Source organism: Mobula hypostoma, chromosome 6, assembly GCF_963921235.1.
Source record: "Mobula hypostoma chromosome 6, sMobHyp1.1, whole genome shotgun sequence".
NCBI classification, from domain to species: domain Eukaryota; kingdom Metazoa; phylum Chordata; class Chondrichthyes; order Myliobatiformes; family Myliobatidae; genus Mobula; species Mobula hypostoma.
This window is the reverse complement of record NC_086102.1, coordinates 27,607,947-27,628,402: the sequence shown is the minus strand read 5'-3', so window position 1 is coordinate 27,628,402 and position 20,456 is coordinate 27,607,947. Positions and strand designations below refer to the sequence as shown.

Here is a 20,456-nt window from a genome sequence, read left to right as displayed (position 1 = left end):
AATAATGGACGCTGCCATTCTGAGACATCGCTCCTGGGTACTTTGTAGGCTAGTACCCAAGATGGAGCCGACTAGATTTACAACCCTCTGCAACTTCTTTCAGTACTGTGCAGTAGCCACCCTCCCCCCACCCCCCCATACCGGATAGTGATGCAGCCTGTCAGAATGCTCTCCACGGTACATTTATAAAGGGCTGAATCGAAAAGCTGATTTCAGGTCAAATGAGAAATCGGGGCCCATGCACCAGAGCAGATTGGAGCGACTAACTTTGACGCTTGGATGGAAACTTAAACACTGGGCTGAATCGGAAGGGCCAGGTACAGGCCGAATCGAGGTAGCATGGTCTTGGCCCCAGAGCGTAGTGAGGCAATTGAACCCGATGTTTGAACGTCGATTTAGATTGAAAAGCTTAGGGTGGCGGAGCCAAAGGTGGGGGACGGGCCAGTTCAGATCACTGCTCCACGTCTCGGCTCTACGTTGAACTATGGGACTCTCCTTGTGGACTTTAGTGGTTATTTGCTTGTGGTTCTTGTTTGCATGATGTGTTTTTTTCCTGTCTGCACATTGGGTGGTTGACGGTCTTCTTTTTTTAATGGGTTCTTTTATTTTTTTATGAGTTCTTTTTTAAGGATATTATTGTTTTTTTTTCCCTCTACACAGGGTGTTCAACTGTATTTTTTATGGGTTCCTTTGGATTTCTGTTTTATGACTGCCTGTTAGGAGATGAATCTCAAGGTTGTATAATGTATACATACTTTGATAATAAATATACTTCGAACTTTGAATTTTGTGAAAGTGAAATCCAAAGGGCTCCACATAGATAATGGTGGCTAACCTATCCGATGAAATGGAGACACAGAAATCAAGAAAGAGTAGGGAAAAGTCACAGCTGGATCAAGTGAAAGTGAAAACAAGGTAGAAATTGGCAGAAGTGCTGATGAAACTTTCTAGTTCTTTATATGAGCAGGAAGCTGAATTTCCGGTTCCATAATTAATGTAAAGATGTACTTTAGTGGTTTAGCAATTTAACCACCCTTTATGTAAAACATCTGAACAACTTCAACAAAAGATTTTACCATGTTTTTAAATTACCTTCCAAATATGATAAATGTTACAAGCTGTTTCCTTCTTTATTTGTTTCAGACCCTGTGAAAAATGAAGAACTTTTGTTAGGCTGCCTACCACTTTGCTGAGAAGATGGTGACGACCACTGCAGCATCAAACCAGCTGGTGCTCTTGGCTCTGTGCTGCTGTGCCTGCTTCTCTGTGTTAAGGAGCAGCAACCACACACTAATCTTCCAAAAGGAGAGCAACTTTCGGAACTGCAGCTGTATCTCCAGCATCCCAGACTGTGTGGTCGCCCGTGCCAACCTTGGGTGCAACTGTCGGACCGTCTTGTCTAAGGATATTGATAAAGCCAGCCCAACCTTTAGTCACAGCAGCAAGTTAGTCGTGTGGGTGTCAGACACCACTACAGTGGGGCTGCTGCTAAACTACTCGTCGGTCCCAAGCCTCACACTTTCGTTGTGCAACCCTGATGCCGTATTGACTGAATACCTTGTCATCTTTGGCCTGAAAGAACTCAGTGTGACAAATCCAACGGCAAATGTGTATCCACTGCAAAACTTAACGATATACAGCACAAGGGGAGCAGTGGTTGAGTCACCTTTGCAGAATGGTACTGGGTTTTCGTTCTACATTTCTTTCTTGAACATGGCGCTATTAAATGGAGATTCCAAATTAAAAGCCTACTCAGTGCCAGATGTCACCAACATTGCAGAATATTTTCCAGATCTTCAATATGACACAACTTCTCTGCCTTCGGACACTGGCAGTTCCCTTGTTACATTCATCTACGTTTAGAAATTGCGCAATCAGTTTGCGTCTGACCAACCATAAAGAGCCATGCAGCCATGCTGCACTCACAAAAAAACCATGAGTGCACAGATTTTGAGGAACTTCTGCACACAAATGTTCCATTTATCATTTCAGTCTAGTTTTAACACATTTCTGTAGAAATTTCCCTTATGAACAAAGGGGGAAGCACATGATAAATATATACATTTTGATTTGGGCTAACATAATGCAAGCAAAGCCATTTTACTGTTAGAAAGAACTTTCTTTATTGTAACAGAGAAAATGTTGATCATGGTAAAAACTTTCAAGGCTTCTTCCATGGAAATATATATATATATATATAATCACGAAAGACAGACTTTTATTCTCCATTTTGCACCAACATTATGTGGCACTAACAGCACTGACAATACCATACTTTTTTCCGTTTCTTCTGGGCTTGTATGGCCCAACATTTCTGGACAGTAAATTCTTAAACCTTCTTGGGTCAAGAAAAAAAAAATCACTTCAGGACAAATGGAAAGGGACTATGAGTAGTAGGGTGATCACTTGAGTTTGGTATGATGTGCTGCCAAGGAGTTATTCCCTTAATGGAGAATGCCGAAGCATGACCTCGTTTAATGTGGGGAGGCTGATGCATGGGCAGCCAACACACAGTACTTGACAGATCAGGGTCAGAGCCTACTGGCATGGCATCCAAGATGACTGGGGATCCTTCACTGCTACAGGCTTCCTCCACCTTCACTGCTGAGCCTTCCTCCACTGCTGTTGTTATATGCCATCATCTTCTGCCGTTGATGTCTTGATGGAATCACTCATTGTCTGGAACCTCTCCCTTGACCTTACAGCCAAGGATGACCTTACCAGGAGCTAAGATCCAGAAGGCACCACTCTCACGATCTCAGGAACACACAATCCTCTCCACCACGACAAGACGACAATCCTCAGAGAAGGAAAGGACTACTAACAGTAGTATTAGAATTCATCTGCATCTTTTTCTAGTATTAAGACAGCAATATGGGTCATCGCATCCCATTTGCCGAAGTTGCTTGAAGGACGTGAACATCAGAAGTGAGTCTCACAGAACAATATTGTTGTATTTACCTGTAAGAGGCAGCACTGAGAAGGAAATGTCTGGTTTGGGTACAGATGAATGTGTTGAAAGTTCTTGTAGTCAGCAGCATGTAATGCAGCAGGTGAAAGGGTCTAATGCAGCCAACTCTTGAAAGGACATATCACTGTACAACCAAAACTGTCCAAGCTACTCGGCTGTTGATCCTGTGAGTGAATGGATGCTGCAGTGACGGCAAGGCGAGGCAATGGGTGAGTGCTCCCAATTGTTTAGAGGGAGGTGAGGGGATTGCACCAAGAACAGTGCCAGGAGGACAAACCCAAAATGCTGGAGGAACTCTGCAGGTCAGGCCGCATCTGTGGAGAGGAATAAAAGGTCTACATTTCAGGCAAGACCCTTCATCAGGACCAGATGGGGCAAGAACATAGCAGAGACCCTCCAGCTTTTCCTTGGAGAAGGTCACCAGGGGCATGTTTGAGAGGACTCATTGTATATTCCTATGAATTCCTGCACTTTGGAGAAGCAAAATGTCTCTGCCCACTTTACCTGCTCATGTAGGTCAAAGGAATAGTCGAAAAACATTTCTCTTATTTGCCATAGAGTGTGGATGACAACTTTAATGCACAGAGATCAACAACAGCTAGGAATGGCGCCGAGATTAAAAGTCTGAGAGCATCCTAGACCCTGACTACTTCAGGCAAAGTAGCAAAGTGCACATGTAATACTGTATTTGAAGTTGTAGAAATCACAGATTTAGATTTGTTTTTCAGTATATTTGAAAATCACATTGCAGACGCATGTTCCATGATGCTCCTCTGTTAAAAATAAGGGAAAGTTTATGCCAGAAAATTAAGTTTCAGGAATAATGAAAATTATGCTGAAAAAGGAGGAATCTGATTTCTAATTGATGTTAAAAAAACATAGAAATGTACACAAAATTAGTCTTCTCTTGACAAAACTTATTTCCAGCTTCACAATATTGTTTTTAGCAGTGTGAAGGGGTTTTTGGCCCTTAGACCATAAATAAATTTATGCATAAGATGACTTCCATCTGCTGCAGTTTAAACCTTGAGGTAATCCATGCATGGAAAGTGTTCTTTGCAAAGGAAATTTGCTGGTATTAGAGAAAAGCTGTTCCCTTGGCATTTAAAGGAAACCGGATACAGGAACAAATGAAATGGATCCATTTGAGCATACATTTATCCACAACTCACACATTTTACCCTGGGCTGATGGCATTTCTGTGCCCGATGTACCTTGGCACCACTGATGTTTATCCAGCGTCAGTCACGGGTCACACACTACACACTTCCACCACTGCCAGTATAAATTGTAGCATTTGGGTGCAACCTGGGACTTTTGCTCTTCACACACAAAAAGGGACTAGGAGCTTGGAGCTCACCATGTGAGAATTGATCATAAGACATAGATTAAAGGTCTACGCAGTGGCAGAAAGATATTTTGTACACAGCTTCCACCAATCTCAGTCTTCAAAGGTATCAGTAAGAGATCCTTTCACTGTCTGCATCTTTTTTGTACAAAGCAAGTCTATGCTACATGCAACAATCACTTTGTAATTCCTTAAGCAAATTCCTTAACTACCCAATACCTCACGTCAGTGTGGGCTCCACTCATGGTATGTTATTCAATCAAGGCAGACAGTCATGTGGAGATTGCCAAGACCTAATGGAGATTATTGTGTTCCCAGTCCCATATTTTCCCTTTCATACTTGATACAAATTTATGCAGTTGTTCTGTAGATACCTCCAGAAGGGTAACAACATAACACCATAAGACGTAGATGCAGAACTACGTAATTTGGCCCATCAATTCTGCTCTGAAATCCATCCTGGCTGACGTATTATCCCTCTCAACCTCATTCTCATGCCTTCTCGCTGTACCCTTTGATGCCCTTTCTAATCACGAATCTATTTAAAATGTACTCAATGACTTGGCCCCACAGCCGACTGTGGCAATGAATTCCTCAAATTCACCACCCACTGGCTAAAGAAATTCTTCCTCATCACTCTTCTAAAGGGATGTCTTTCTTTTCTGAAGCTGCGCCCTGCCTTGCATTTTTGAGCATTGGACTCTGTCTGTACTTTCTGCTGCCTCAGTAAAGTAGTCAGCATAATCAAAGACTTCACCCACCCTGGGCATTCTGTCCTCTCCCTTCTCCCATCAGGCAGTAGATACAAAAACCTGAAAGCACATACCACCAGGTTCAAGGACGGCTTGTTTTTTTTTAACAGTTTGGAGGAATAAAAGGAATTTGGGGTTCACGTACATAGATCCCTCAAACTTGCCACACAAGTGGTTAAGAAGGCATATGGTATATTGACCTTCATTATTTGGGGTATTGAGTTGAAGAGCCACTTTGCAGGTCTATAAAACTCTGCTTAGACCACACTTGGAGTATTATGTTCAGTTCTGGTCGCCACATTATAGGAAGGATGTGTAAGCTTTAGAGAAGATGCAGAGGAGATTTACCAGGATGTTGCCTGGATCACAGAGTATGCCTTATGAGGAGAAGTTGAGGAAGTTAGGACTTTTATCTTTTGAGCTAAGGAGGATGAGAAGTACCTTGATGGAGGTGTATAAGATAATATGAAAGATAGACAGAGCCAGAGACTTTTTCCCAATAATGAAGGTAGGTGTCCTCAAAGTGTCAGATTAGCACTTGAAATGACTTAGCATAGAGGGCTCTGGGCCAAGTCCTGCAAATTGGGATTACGATAGGTAGATATATGATACTTCACAAGGACTGATCAGGCAGATGGAGCTCATCAGTCTTAGACAGCAGCCCGCCTAGGAGAAGGAAAACTCTGGTTTTAAACTTCCACTACCTTGCAACCATACCCACGGGAGAGGCTTCGGGAGTAAACCCTGAGGAAGAGATCCAGAGCTGTTTGATGTTGTTTACAATTTCACTCTGGCAACCTCTGCGACGACACTGTATTGGCTCTTGCCCTTCCCTTGGACTACATCAGTGACGTGGCCTGATTTTAGCCCAAGAACAGTTAGCGCGACATTATTACAGCCTGGGGCATTCGTAGTTCAGAGTTCAATTCCAGTGTCATCTGTGAGGAGTTTTCACGTTCTCTCCATGACCCCGTGGGTTTCCTCCAAGTGCGCCGGCTTCCTATCACGGCCCAAAGACTTACAGGTTAGTCATTACAAGTTGTCCTGAGATTAGGGTAGGGTTAAATTGGTGGCTTGCCTGGCTGGAAGGGCCTGTTCCACACTGTATCTCTAAATTAAAAAAACAATAAATAGATAAGAAGGCAATGGTACCCAGAATCTGTACAATTGATTTTCTGAAAACCCTATGCTATAAAGATTGTAGGGTCAATGTAGGGTAACATGGTTAAAGACCAACAAGACTCCTACAAACTAGGGAGTGGTTCTGCAGTGATAGCACCAAAGCTACGTTCAGTGTCTCTCCATGGAAAGCTATCATGAAGAGCAAAATGTTAAGACACCTATTCCTTTGCTTACAATTTTGACAAATTTGTTGTTAAATTCAGCTTTACTGAAGGGAGAATATAAAAATTCATATATCTGTGCAACGTATACATGATTGACAGTTAATGATTCTGCTTTGTGGTATTGTGGGTACAGGTCAACCACACAATAACAAAAACTTTGCAGACTAGCTTGTGGTTAAACAGATTTTCAGACAGATATTTTTAAAATTTTCCCCTCTTCTTAATGTTCCAAATCCTATAAGATGACCATACATAACAAAAGGAGCATTTGGCCCATCGAGTCTGCTCCACCATTCCATTAGGGCTGATTTATTATCTCTCTTTCCTGCCTTTTCCCCGTAACCTTTGATCCCCTTACTAATCAAGAACCTATTAACCTCAGATTTAAATACAGTGTATTCCGATTAATTGGGACACATTGGTACCTGTACATTTTGGCCCAATTAAGCAACTGCCCCAGTTAGCCAGAGTTTCATAGAAATAGTTTAAAAAGTACAAAAGGACCAACTGTCATTTAACTGAGTAACAAATTATGTATTTAAAAGAAATGCAGAACAAATTAGAACATTACCAATGCCTCTACAGTACTATAAAACTGTGTTTTAGTTCTTATTAGTTATCTACGGAAGAATTCATCCATGTTCTTACGATTGACTGTAAATAAATAAAATCAGCACAGACACCTACTGCAGATAATGGATTGTCTTTGTACAATGCTATCAACAATTACATCCTCCTTATCTTCATTTTCATTGTAACATTCAAGGTGGTTGGAATATCTTCAAATTCTTTGTAATCCCTTACTTATTGAAATAGTGAAATCATCTCACTTTCACTCCCAGCCATTTTTGGCATCTCCAAGCCTGAATGTTTGAAACCGTAGTGAGCAAATCAGTTCTGAATTGTTTTACTGCTTATTCCTCACCAACTATCAGTGACAAAAATCACTGACTTGAACACGCACAACACACACACACACACACACACACACACACACACGCAGTGCTATTTAAGAAGAATTTGCTCTAAGTATACTGTATTGTCCAACAGACACACAAGTGCACAAGACTGACACTAGTTAGAAATTGGCTGGCAACAGTCTCCTGTCCCAATTAAGCTGCATAGCGTCCCAAATTAACAAAAGGAATCCTGGCTATTTTCTCAATTAGTTTTAGTTCTTTAGGAGTTGCCCTAAATAAGCGGCTGCCCCAATTAATGGAATCTACTGTATGCCCAATAACTTTTAGCCTCCACAACTGACTACGGTAATGAATTCCACAGATTCACCAACCTCTGGCAAATGAAACTTCTCACTTTTGTGCTAAAGGGACATCCTTTTATTCGGAGGCTGTTACTTCTGGTTCTATACCCTCTCACTACTGGAAACAACCTCTCCATGTACATTCAGTGTATGCCTTTTGATATTCAGTAGTTTTCAATGTGATTCCCCCCCCCCCCCGCCACCCCATCATCATCCTAAATCCCAGCAAGTACAGGCCAGAGCCATCAAACACTCCTCATATGTTAAGCCTTTGATTCATAGGGTCACTCTTGTAAAACTTCTCTGCAGCCTTTCCAACACCAGTACATATGGGGCTCAGAACTGTGCACGGTACTCCAAATGTGGTCTGACAAAGGCCTTATAAAGGCTCAGCATGACACCCTATGCTAGTCATCTTAAAATAAATGCTAAAATTGCATTTGCCTTCCTTACTAGCAACTCAACATACAAGTTAACATTTCGGGAATACTGCTCTCGGACACTCAAGTCCCTATACACCTCTCTTCCAATTTAAAAAAATAGCTTATGCCTTGATTCCTTCTACCGAAGAGCGTGGCCATATCAATTCCAGGTGCTATATTCCATCTGCCACTTCTTTGCCCATTCTCCCAATCTATCCAAGTGCTTCTGCAGACTCCCTGCTTCCTCAACGCTACCTTCCCCACACCTATCTTGTTACCATCCACAAAGTTGGTCCCAAAAACATCAATTCCATGATCTATATAATTAATATCTAACCTGAACAGGACTCGATCCAACACCGACCCCTGTGGATCACCACTTGTCACTGGTAGCCATCTAGAAAAGGCTCCCTTTATTCCCACTCTTAGTCTTCAGCTAGTCAGCCAATCTTCTGTTCAGTACCTTTCCTGCAATACCACAGACTCTGTATTGTTTAAAAGCCTCACGTGCAGCACCTTCTCAAAAGTCGCTCTAAAATTCAATTAAAAAAACATACTCTGCCACTCCTTTGTTGATCCTGCTTGTTGTTTCCTCAAATAATTCCAACAGATTTGTCAGGCAAAATCTCCCTTCAAGGACACAATCCTGACTTTGGTGCTTTTTATCATGTGCTTCCAAGTACCCAGAAAGCTCATCCTTAATAATGGACTCTAAAATCCTACCAACCACTAAAGTCTTTCTTCCTTCTTAATGAGTGGATCAACTTTCAACTCCTCTGGAATCAGTCCTGATTCCAGTGATTCTTGAAAGACCACCACTAATGCCTCCACAAGCTCTTCAGCCGCCTCTTTCAAAACACCGTGATGTATTCTGTCTGGTCCAAGTGATTAATCCATCTTCAGACCTTTCAGCTTCCCAAGCATGTTCTTCTTGGTGATAACAACTACATTTACTTCCGACCCACCCCACCTCCGACTCTCTCTGGCATGTTGCATTAAGATTGATACAAAACTCTTAGTCAATTCTTCAGCCATTTCTTTATTCCTTATTACTACTTCACCATTTTCCAGTGGTCTAATGTCCAGTTTTGCCTCTCTATTACTCGTTATATCTCTGAAAAAAATCTTTTGATATCCTCATATTATTGACTAGCACACCTTCACATTTCATATTTTCTGACTGCTTCTCCCTTTCTATTTTTTAAAAGTTTCCCAATCTTCTACCTTCCCACTAATTTTTGCAATATTGCATATCCTCTTCTGCTTTTAAGCTTTCTTTGGCTTCCCTTGTCAGCCACAGTTACTTCATTCTCTCTTCCTCTTGTTTGGGAAGAAATGATACAGTACCTTCTGGATTAATCCCAGAAACTCCTGCCATCGTTGTTCTGCTAGGATCCCTGCCAATGAACTAAGACCAGCCCTCTTGCCTCTGTAATTACATTTGCTCAACTGTATTGCCGATACAGCTAATTTTAACTTCACCCTCTCAAACTGCAGAGTAGTTCCATCAGGGACCCCTACTCTTTGTGATTTTTATAAATGACCTAGATGAGGAAGTGGAGGGATGGGTTAGTAAATTTGCTGATGACCCAAAGGTTGGGGGTGTTGTGGATAATGTGGAGGGCTGTCAGAGGTTACAGCGGGGCATCAATAGGATGCAAAACTGGGCTGAGAAGTGTGAGGTGGTTCATTTTGCTAGGTCAACTATGATGGCAGAATATAGTATTAATGGTAAGATTCTTGGCAGTGTGGAGGATCAGAGGGATCTTGGGGTCTGAGTCCATTGGACACTCAAAGCTGCTGCACAGGTTGACTCTGTGGTTAAGAAGGCACATGGTGCATTGGCCTTCATCAACCATGGGATTGAGTTTAAGCGCCGAGACGTAACGTTACAGCTCTATAGGACCCTGGTCAGACCTCACTTGGAGTACTGTGCTCAGTTCTGGTTACCTACAGGAAAGATGTGGAAACTATAGAAAGGACACAGAGGACATTTAAAAGGATGTTGCCTGGATTGGGGAGCATGCCATATGAGAATAAGTTGAACTCGGCCTTTTCTCCTTGTAATGGCAGAGGATGAGAGGTGACCTGACAGAGGTGTATAAGACGATGAGAGTCATTGATTGTGTGGATAGTCAGAGGCTTTTTCTCAGGGCTGAAATGGCTAACACAAGAGGGCACAGTTTTAAGGTGCTTGGAAGCAGGTAGAGAGGAAATGTCAGGGGTAAGTTTTTCACGCAGAGAGTGGTGAGTGTGTGGAATGGGCTGCCGGCGACGGTGATGGAGGTGGATATGATAGGGTCTTTTAAGAGACTCCTGGATAGGTAGAGGGAGCTTAGAAAAATAGAGGGCTATGTGTAACCCAAGGTAATTTCTAAAGTAAGTACATGTTCGGCACAGCGTTGTGGGCCACAGGGCCTGTATCGTGCTGTAGGTTTTCTATGTTTCTATGTTTCTGTTATGTCCACTGTCACCTAAGAGTTTCTTTACCTTGAGTTCACTGATTAAATCTGGTTCATTACACAACACTAAATCCAGAACTGTCCTTTCCTTAGTGGTTTTGACTACAAGCTGCTCTAAAAAAGTTATTTCATTGGCATTCTACATATTCCTTCTCTTGAGATCCAGCACCAACCTGTTTTCCCAATCTACCTGCATATTTAAATCCCTCATGAAACAATGTTTTTCTTACATACCTTTTCCATTTCCTTTTGCAATTTGAAACTCACATCCTGGCTGCTACTTGGAGGCCAGTAGGAACTCCCATCAGGGTCTCTTTACCCTTGCATTTTCTACCCACACAATCTTCTGATCCTCTGTCACTTCTTGTTAAATGTTTCCATGGCATTTGCTATTTTCAAAGCGGCCATGAGAAATACACATGCTACAAAAAAGTTATTTTCCATTTCTTCTATCCCATCCAGCCTGCAGAGAAACATTTCAGCTCTTACAGACTAAGAAGACAATGACAAAGATCTTATTAGCCACAAACACAAGGAAATCTGCAGATGCTGGAATTTCATGCAACACACATAAAAATTGCTAGTGAACGCAGCAGGCCAGGCAGCATCTCTAGGAAGAGTTACAGTCGACATTTCGGGCCAAGACCCTTCGTCAGGACTAACTGAAAGAAGAGCTAGTGAGAGATTTGAAAGTGGGAGGGGGAGGGGGAGATCCGAAATGATAGGAGAAGACAGGAGGGGGAGGGATGGAGCCAAGAGCTGGACAGGTGATTGGCAAAAGGCATATGAGAGGATCATGGGACAGGAGGCCTAGGGAGAAAGAAAGGGGGAGGAGGGAGGCCCAAAGGATGGGCAAGGGGTATAGTGGGAGGGACAGAGGGAGAAAAAGGAGAGAGAGAGAGAGAGAAAAAAAATTTAAAATAATAATAAATAAATAAATAATGCATGGGGTACGAAGGGGAAGGGGGGCATTAATGGAAGTTAGAGAAGTCAATGTTCATGTCCTCAGGTTGGAGGCTACTCAGATGGAATATAAGGTGTTGTTCCTTCAACCTGAGTGTGGCTTCATCTTGACAGTAGAGGAGGCCGTGGACAGACATGTCAGAATGGGAATGGTGTCTATCCATGACCTCCTCTATTGTCAAGGTGAAGCCACACTCAGGTTGGAGGAACAACACCTTATATTCCGTCTGGGTAGCCCCCAACCTGATGGCATGAACATTGACTTCTCTAACTTCCGTTAATGCCCCACTTCCCCTTCGTACCCCATCCATTATCTGTTTATTTATTTGTTTATTTATTTATTTATTTATTTATTTATTTTTCATTATTATTATTATTTTTAATTTTTCTCTCTCTCTCCTTTTTATCCCTCTGTCCCTCTCACTCGACTCCTTATCCTTCTTCTGGGCTTCCCCCCTCCCCCTTTCTTTCTTCCTAGGCCTCCTGTCCCATGATCCTCTCGTATCCCTTTCGCCAATCACCTGTCCAGCTCTTGGCTCCATCCCTCCCCCCCCCTGTCTTCTCCTATCATTTTGGATCTCCCCCCTCCCTCCCACTTTCAAATCTCTTACTAGCTCTTCCTTCAGTTAGTCCTGACGAAGAGTCTCGGCCTGAAACGTCGACTGCACCTCTTCCTAGAGATGCTGCCTGGCCTGCTGCGTTCACCAGCAATTTTTATGTGTGTTGCAAGATCTTATTAGATATTAGTTGAGACATGGATCAATGAGTAGCAAAGTTTATTGACGAGCAGAGGAGTTAGACCCATGGCCCAAGATGATAATTATTCCTAACATATCACCAAAGTATTTCCATCTGGTGACCATATTTTGTTTGTGGTGTCTTGCCTTGCAATAGTGTGGGCATATTTTTTGCATTACTGTACTTCAGAAGAAGTTTATTGCTGATAATGATTTGGGTTACTGTGAGGCAATGAAGGCTGCTGCATAAATGGAAGTCATTCTTCTTGAATGACTGAATTTCCTCTTCATTCCCCATAACAATTAATTATTCTCCTTGAATAAAACCATCCAATCCTTATATTAAAAAGACTTACAGTCAATCAACTTTCACTTCCCTCCACAGATGCTGCCTGACCAAAAGGGTTCCTCCAACTTTTTCTGTTGCTCCATTTTCCATCTAATATGCTTGTAAGGAATTCTTCCTCACACTATCTAGTACTTTCAGATTCAGAATTATTTATCACATGTACATCAAAATATACTATATAGGGGAATACGTCATTTGCATTTACAACCAACACACCCCAGGATGTGTTGGGGGCAGCTCGCACATGTCCCCAAACATTCCAGCGTCAACATAGCATCTCCACAATGTTCAACACTAGACCAACACAAACAGAACATAACAAGACAACAACCGCAAAGCAAACCTCCTTCCCATCCTCCCAGTTACCTGCCCCCTCTCTGACGTACACACACACACACACACACACCTCCAGGAAAGGCCTTCAGTCTTTTAACCATATAACAACAATTACAGCACAGAAATAGGCCATCTCGGCCCTTCTAGTCCGTATGATCATAATTTCATAAGCCAACCAGTCTTTGTTTTCTCGAGTGCAACTCTTCAAGATCTTGAACAGTTCACTTAGCCTGTTAAAGTAAGCCAAATCACTAAACTTTTATTCATAGTTAAAATATCTTTTCCTATTGTTTTGACTTCTTGCTAATAATGCATAACCTGAAACTGTACCTTAATGTACCTTCTTGAATTCCATTCCAATTTCAATATTACATTCTGACATTATATTCTCTGCTTTTATTTGCATTGTTAAAATTTATACTTCCAATTAAGTGACATACTTATCTGCACAACAACATTCTTTAGCTCTTCCATTGCTTTTAATATCTTACAATTTTCAATATTTGAAACTAAAGAGATGGTTCTTCAATCTAGTACTTTTACTGGAGAGTGGCATCCACGGAGCATAAGCAATGAAACCAATATGAAAGAACCTAACAAGTAATTTGCCATACAAAATGTAGTGTTTTAATATTTCTCAAGAGAAATAAAAACAAACAATTATACAGTACTGAGTAGAGCCTGTTTTTGGAATCCTTGTTAAGGAAGTATGCAATACGTTAGGTTTATTCTAATGCTAAACAGTGTCATTTTATCAACTGTTCCACATATTATTATCATATATTTCCATACAATGCCGGACTCATTTGACATATCAGTTGTGCAGCAGCAGTCAGAGTACTTCCATCGATCCTATTTCCCCATTTATCACCATGCAACCCATTCTATCGCACTTCCTGACCTTCCCACCACTAGGGACCATTGACAGTAGCCAGTTTACTTAACAGCATGTTCTTGGAAAATGGGGCAGCCCTAATGAAGGATCACGGCGAGAAACATTGACTCTTTCTACACCTCCATAGATGGTGCCTGACTTGTTAAATTCCTCCAGCAATTTGTGGTATTTTGAGAGGAAAACATTGCGCCCAAGCGAGGGACACATATGCAGACCCAGCAGTGACAGAACCTGATGTCAGTGTCAAGCTGAGATCACTGAAATTATGTGGCAACTTCAGTAACTGCTGCAGCACTGTCTAAAAAAGTCTAACTTGTGCAAAATATTTCACACCAGCTTTACCCTTTACAGAAACTTCTTCACTCAGAGGGTCATGAGGGTGAAGAACAAGCTGCCAGCACAAGTGATGCATGCGAGTTCGATTTCAACATTTAAGAGAAATTTGGATAGGCATATAGATGGTAGGGTATGGAGGGCAGGTACAAGTCGATGGGAGTAGCAGTTTAAATTGTTCAGCATGGACTAGATGGGCCAAAGGGTCTTTTGTGTGCTGTACTTTCCTATGACTCTATGACATTTTTAGTTTATTCATTATCCTCCTCAAAGAAACTACTTAGCTATGTTGCAGACATTTTGAACTAAAACAAATGTGCATCTGCATATATCTTGTTAAGAATGAAATTGTGGATTAAAACTGAGCAAATCTGCTGTTGGAACAGCTTGCATCTCTTTCGAACTGATGCAACCAGAGATTGTTGGACTATCTCATCTGTTAAGAACAAGGAAATCCTAGTGTGTTTTGAGAAAGGAAGGGATGTGTTTTTTAACCCTACACCTAAATGAAGGCAATTTGCAACTGGTTTTGTTAATATATCTATCATCAAGAAATATGCGTGGATACACGGGACTAAAAATGAAGATATCCAGCAAAATTGTGGAGACAAAAGCCGCTTGTCTCAGGAACAGAAAACAGAAGCAAGAATAAAGAGTAAGCCAGAAAGGTCATAAAAGTACAAAGTTCTGCTGAGGTAATAGCCATCATTTATTTGAATCACAGTGATATTTTATTTTACCTGTTACTCTGTAGATCCACGCCATTCAGCAAATAACAAAAGTTTGATAAATCATTTCAAATTTCAAAGTTCAAAGTAAGTTTATTATCGAAGTATGTATATGTCATCCTATACTTCCCTGAGATTCATGTTCTTGCAGGCATTCACAGTAGAACAAAGAAATACAAGGTAATCCATGAAAAACTGCATGCAAAAACTGATAACCAACCAATGTACAAAAGAAGACAAACTGTGCAAATAAAAAAAAAGTAAATAAATAATGCTAAGAACATGAGTTGTAGAGCCCTTGTCAATGGGACTGTAAGTTGTAGAATCAGTTCAGTGTTGAGGAGAGTGAAGTTATTCCCTCTGGTCAGCAGCCTGATGATTGAAGTGTAATAACTATTCCGGAACTTGGTGGTGTGGGACCTAAGGCCTAACGTACCTTCTTCCTGATGACAGCAATGAGAACAGAGCATGGCCTGGATGGTGGGAAATCATTCCTTGAGTTCTGCATCTGAATGCTTCAACTTACTTTCAGAAAGTGTGGGAATACCCATGAGGAGGGTTGAGGCAAAGGCCTCATTGGCTTAGATATTGTTCTCAAAGGAAGGCGCTTTCTGTGCACATTGGTGACAGTTGCCAACAATGCTCCCATCTTATTCACCAATCTAGAGTCAAGTTTCAGTTCTGCCACCAAGCCCAAACTACGAAATATAAAGCATGAAAAATAGATAAAAGTTCTGTCAGAAAGTGGAACCATGTGGGGTAAGGGAATTAATGAGAGATTTCTTTGTTGAAATTAATTTGTTTAATATTCTTGTAAGAAGTGTTTTCTTCTGCAGGATTATGCAATTCTTTTAAATCCACCTAAGAGAGTGAATAGAATTTAACATTCAGTCCTAAAGTAGAACCTCAACCCAAAATGTTGAATTACAATTTTTGTCTCCACGGATGCTGCTTAATCTGCCTTAGACTTCCAGTATTCTTTTTCTTTATTGCAAGTTCCAGCATCTAAAGACTCTTTTGTCTTCTTTTTAACATTGGATCCAAAAGACTGTACCTCCATTTAAAAAACTATCCCCAAATATTACACTGAAGAGACAGCCTGGATTTTTGAGTTCAAGTCTGGATTTTAACCACTGATTAAGAGATGAGAGTGTTATCAAACACCATCTATAAGCTTGCTGATGACAATTCTATTGTGGGCAGAACTTTAGATGGTGATGAGGAGGCATACAGGGGCAGAATAGATCAGCTGGTTGAGTGATGTTGCACCAACAGCTTGCACTCAACATCAATAAGAGCAAGGATTTGATTGTGGAGTCAGGAAGGTGAAGTCAAGGGAACACAGACTGGTCCTCAACAAGGGATCCAAAGTGAGCAATTCAAGTTTCTAGGTGTCAACATCTCTGAAGGTCTATCCAGCACCCAACATATTGATGCAATTACAAAGAAGGCACAATAGCAACTAATTTCGTTAGGAGTTTGAGGTGAAGTGGTATGTCACTAAAGATACTCAAATTTTTACAGATGTACTCAGGAGAGCTTTCTAACTGGCTGCATCGCCATCTAGTATGGAGGGCCCACTGCACAGGTTTGGAAAAAGTTGAAGAAGGTTGTAAATTCAGCAGGCTCCATTATGGACACTAACCACCCCAGCATCCAGGGCACCTTCAAAAGGCAATACCTCAAAAGGTGCCTTCGATCATTAAGGACCCCCATCACTATCTCATTGCTACCACCGAGGAGGAGGTACAGGAACCTGAAGACATGCACTCAACATTTCAGGAAAAGCTTCTTTCTTTTTGCTTCAATGTTTGTGTGTGTGTGTGTGTGTGTGTGTGTGTGTGTGTGTGTAATATATATACTTTTATTGTAATTATTATGTATTGCAAAGTGCTGCTGCTTTAAAACAACAAATTTCACATCCCTGATGGATGGTAGGAATATCCCTATAATCCTCTCGGCTGTTCTCACAGTCCTTGGTAGAGACTTCTGGTCTGAAGCTCGACTGCTCCCATAGCAGATGGAGATGCAACTTGTCAGGATGCTCTCAATGGTACATAACTACTCAATTTCTCAGAAAAGTATCCTTTTACTAATTTTGGGGAAAAGGCTGTAGATACTCTTAGATACAGTGTGTTGAAAGCTGAAAATGATGGCTTCTTGGGACATAAGAATCAGTTGCAAGTTGTATATTGACAAGTTACAGGATGACCTCATTGAACGGTTATGAGATGGTGTTTGGCTTCTTCCTGATTCTATTAGACAATACGATATAGGAGCAGAATTGGGCCATTCGACCCATCCGGTCAGCTGCATCCTTCAATCATGGATGATTCTTTTTAACCCCATTCTTCCACCTTCTCCCCGTAATCATTAATCTCCTTACCAATCAAGAACATATCAATTTCTGCCTTAAATACACCAAATTACTTGACTTTCACTGCCTTCTCTGAATGATTCACCACCTCCTTGCTGAAGAAATTCTTCCTCACCTCAGTTTTAAAGCGACATCCCTTTATTGTGAGACTGTGCCCTCAGATGCAAACTCTTCGACAAATCAAATCAACAGGTTTCAAACTGCTCATCCACACTGAGCGTGAGGCACGCCACTGACAATCTTCCCTGATTTCAAACCGCCTTTTTCATTTGTAGTTAATATTTTGCAGCAGCTTCATAACTCATTTTTGTCATTTTAAGTTTTCATTTGGTTCTTAAGCTCTAATGCAGTCAGCTACAGAAAGAGAAGAGCTATAAATGAGACATGAGGGTTCTTAACAGACATCTGTGGGGGCCTTCTATAAAAAGTTGCCACAACCCAGACAGAAATTAGTACATGTTATAAACAATGTTCACTCACAGTGTCATGTGAACCACAGGTATTTTAAAAACTGAACTGTTCATTTCTCAGACTTCATGATGGCTTTGTGGTCTACTGGTTTGAAAGCTGACTGCAACTTCAACTTACACTTCTGTCAGACGATGAAGCATTTATCTTAACTGATCAAAAGATTGTTATCATTTTCAGAAACTGGACTTTTCCATTCTGAGGTGTAATGATCAAGATATCATCTATTTTGACCTTTGTAACTGAAAATTTACTTCAAATCTGGTTTTCACCACAATATTTTAAAAAAATACTTGTTTTCCTCACAGTACTTGTTTTGGTGAGTGTTTTTAGATGATAATTGGCTAATTTAATTAATTATAACTTTTAACTACCAAATAAATAGTTAGGTCATGCAAAAACATAAAGGTGGGGCGAGAAAACAATGCATAGAAATCTGGGATCACATTTTTTCAGTTTTCTGCATCTGAGCTGATTTATTTTCATCATAGAATACAGTTGCAACCATATCCTATACAAACAGCACCACTCCAGAAATTCACTCCAGCAAGTGAAATCGGCAATCGCCTCTGATCTGGGCCAACATTTACGTGCCAGGCGGCACCTAATTAATCAGCTTGTTTATTTTGGCTTTTTTCTTAAAGGTGTGCTGGGTGCGTCCCGGCTACCACTGCATCCCTGCATTCTTCGCGGCCCGGAGGTTGGGGACCACTGATCTAGGTTATTAACAACCATGTATCTTAATGCAGATACTCACTTCTCTGTGAGATGAGTGTACAACTAAATCAGTACATGCTTGTAAATGCTCTCCAATCTTTGTTATTAATGAGTGTGCAAACATTCCATATTAATAGATCGGTACAAAGACCCACTTCCCCATCCCTGGCCTTCCCCTGCTTCTGCGGTTATGTGAGTTAGTTTCAAGCCCTCCAATTTAGTTTCTTTTCCCATTTTCTTTTCAATATTACATTAAAACTATCTGTCCATGCAACTGATCAGAACTTTCCATCATAACTTGCAGTTCTATCTTCAAGCAATAGCACTTACTTAGTAACACCAATTGATATTAGACCAACACATTTTAAATACTACACATCACTCATATCACTCATTGCATGTTGATTCTGATTGATGACTACAAATTTATGCACTCTAGCATATTGCAGTTTTAATAATCATTTTCAATAAGGTGAATCACAGATCTACATATTCTTTAAAGTATTTTAATAGGTTTGCAGCAGAATATTAAAATTACCCAAACACCCAGCACCGAGTCAGATTTATTGCAGTTAGTCTTCAAGTATTTCAGAATCAGGTTTAGTATCACTGACATATGTCATGTCTTGGGTACCAGCCTGCAGAGTACCCAGGACATCCTCAGGGAGTGGTGTCTCAGAAAGGCAGTGTCCATTATTAAGGACCTCCAGCACCCAGGGCATGCCCTTTTCTCACAGTTACCATCAGGTAGGAGGTACAGAAGCCTGAAGGCACACACTCAGCAATTCAGGAACAGCTTCTTCCCCTCTGCCATCCAATTCCTAAATGGACATTGAAATTATGAACACTACTTCACTTTTTTAATATATATTATTTTTGTTTTTGCATGGTTTTTAATCTATTCAATATGCATATACAGTAATTGATTTGCTTATTTATTTATTATTATGTTTTTTCTTCTTCTTCTAGATTATGTATCGCATTGAACTCCTGCTGCTAAGTTAACAAATTTCACGGCACATGCCGGTGGTAGTACACCTGATTCTGAATCGGATTTTGATGTCGCAAACACGAGGAAATCTGAAGATGCTGGAAGTTCAAGCAACACACACAAAATGCTGGTGGAACGCAGCAGGCCAGGCAGCATCTATAGGAAGAAGCACAGTGGACGTTTCAGGCCATCTTCGTCAGGACTTTGAGTCGACTGAAACGTCGACTGTGCTTCTTCCTATGGATGCTGCCTGGCCTGCTGCGTTCCACCAGCATTTTGTGTCAGATTTTGATGTGATAACTTCGTGGCAGCAGTACAATGTAATACATTATAATGGTCAGGATGGTACCTGCATACAACACTCGTTCTGTTGACATCTTCTGGACACTTTTTTTTAATGTCTTTTACATTTGTTTTTCTTGCTGAACGTGATTCTGGAACTGTTGGAGCCTGTGATTTGCAGTTCGGAGATCGCTTTAGTATTTCGGTGCTCTGCAGTCTCCAAGGGGATTCCAAGAGGCAAAGACAGCGTGTGTGAACCTCATGGCAATACGGCTGTAGAATGGGTCACAAGTCAATGTTCGACTGCATTTCACTGATTAAAGCTTCCATTGTTTGCTGACTAAAGTGACGAGGGAGTTCGAAACATCAAGGCAAATGCAGACGATGAGTGCCAACTGCCTGAATTTTGATCACTGGTGGGATCACTCTTCTACAGAGGGAGGAGACTGCCTTTTGATCGCTGGGGGATCACTCTGTTATCAAAGAGGAGAGAGGACTGCCGCTGTCCCTGGAGAAGGTTACCCAGGTTTTCTGCATTTTGGATTATGGACTTTTTTCAGTCCTATAGCTTTTTATATTTTGTGTTCTTCACCCGATCTTTCTCGTTTTTTGTGTGTGGGGAAGGGGGATTTGGGGGTTGATGTGCCTGTTCCACTGTTGGGTTCTTTTATGCAGGGAGAGGGGTTTTCGGAGCTGATAATGCTGCCATTCTTTTCTT

The 20,456-nt window shown here is 41.2% G+C and overlaps 1 protein-coding gene across 3 annotated transcripts in view; it reads left to right on the top strand.

Moving 5' to 3' along the window:
* Positions 1 to 19,597, top strand: part of LOC134347888 (polycystin-1-interacting protein 1-like) — a 62,152-nt gene extending 42,555 nt beyond the window's left edge. For 2 of the 3 annotated variants that reach the window (XM_063050466.1, XM_063050467.1), the window contains exon 2: positions 1,144 to 11,155. In XM_063050466.1, the coding sequence (XP_062906536.1) occupies positions 1,198 to 1,863 (666 nt within the window). In that variant the 5' untranslated portion in view covers positions 1,144 to 1,197 and the 3' untranslated portion in view covers positions 1,864 to 11,155. Of the gene's footprint in view, positions 1 to 1,143; positions 11,156 to 19,434 lie in introns of those variants that run through there. The other variant, XR_010018288.1, reaches the window with a different exon arrangement.
* Positions 19,598 to 20,456: the final 859 nt, after the last annotated feature.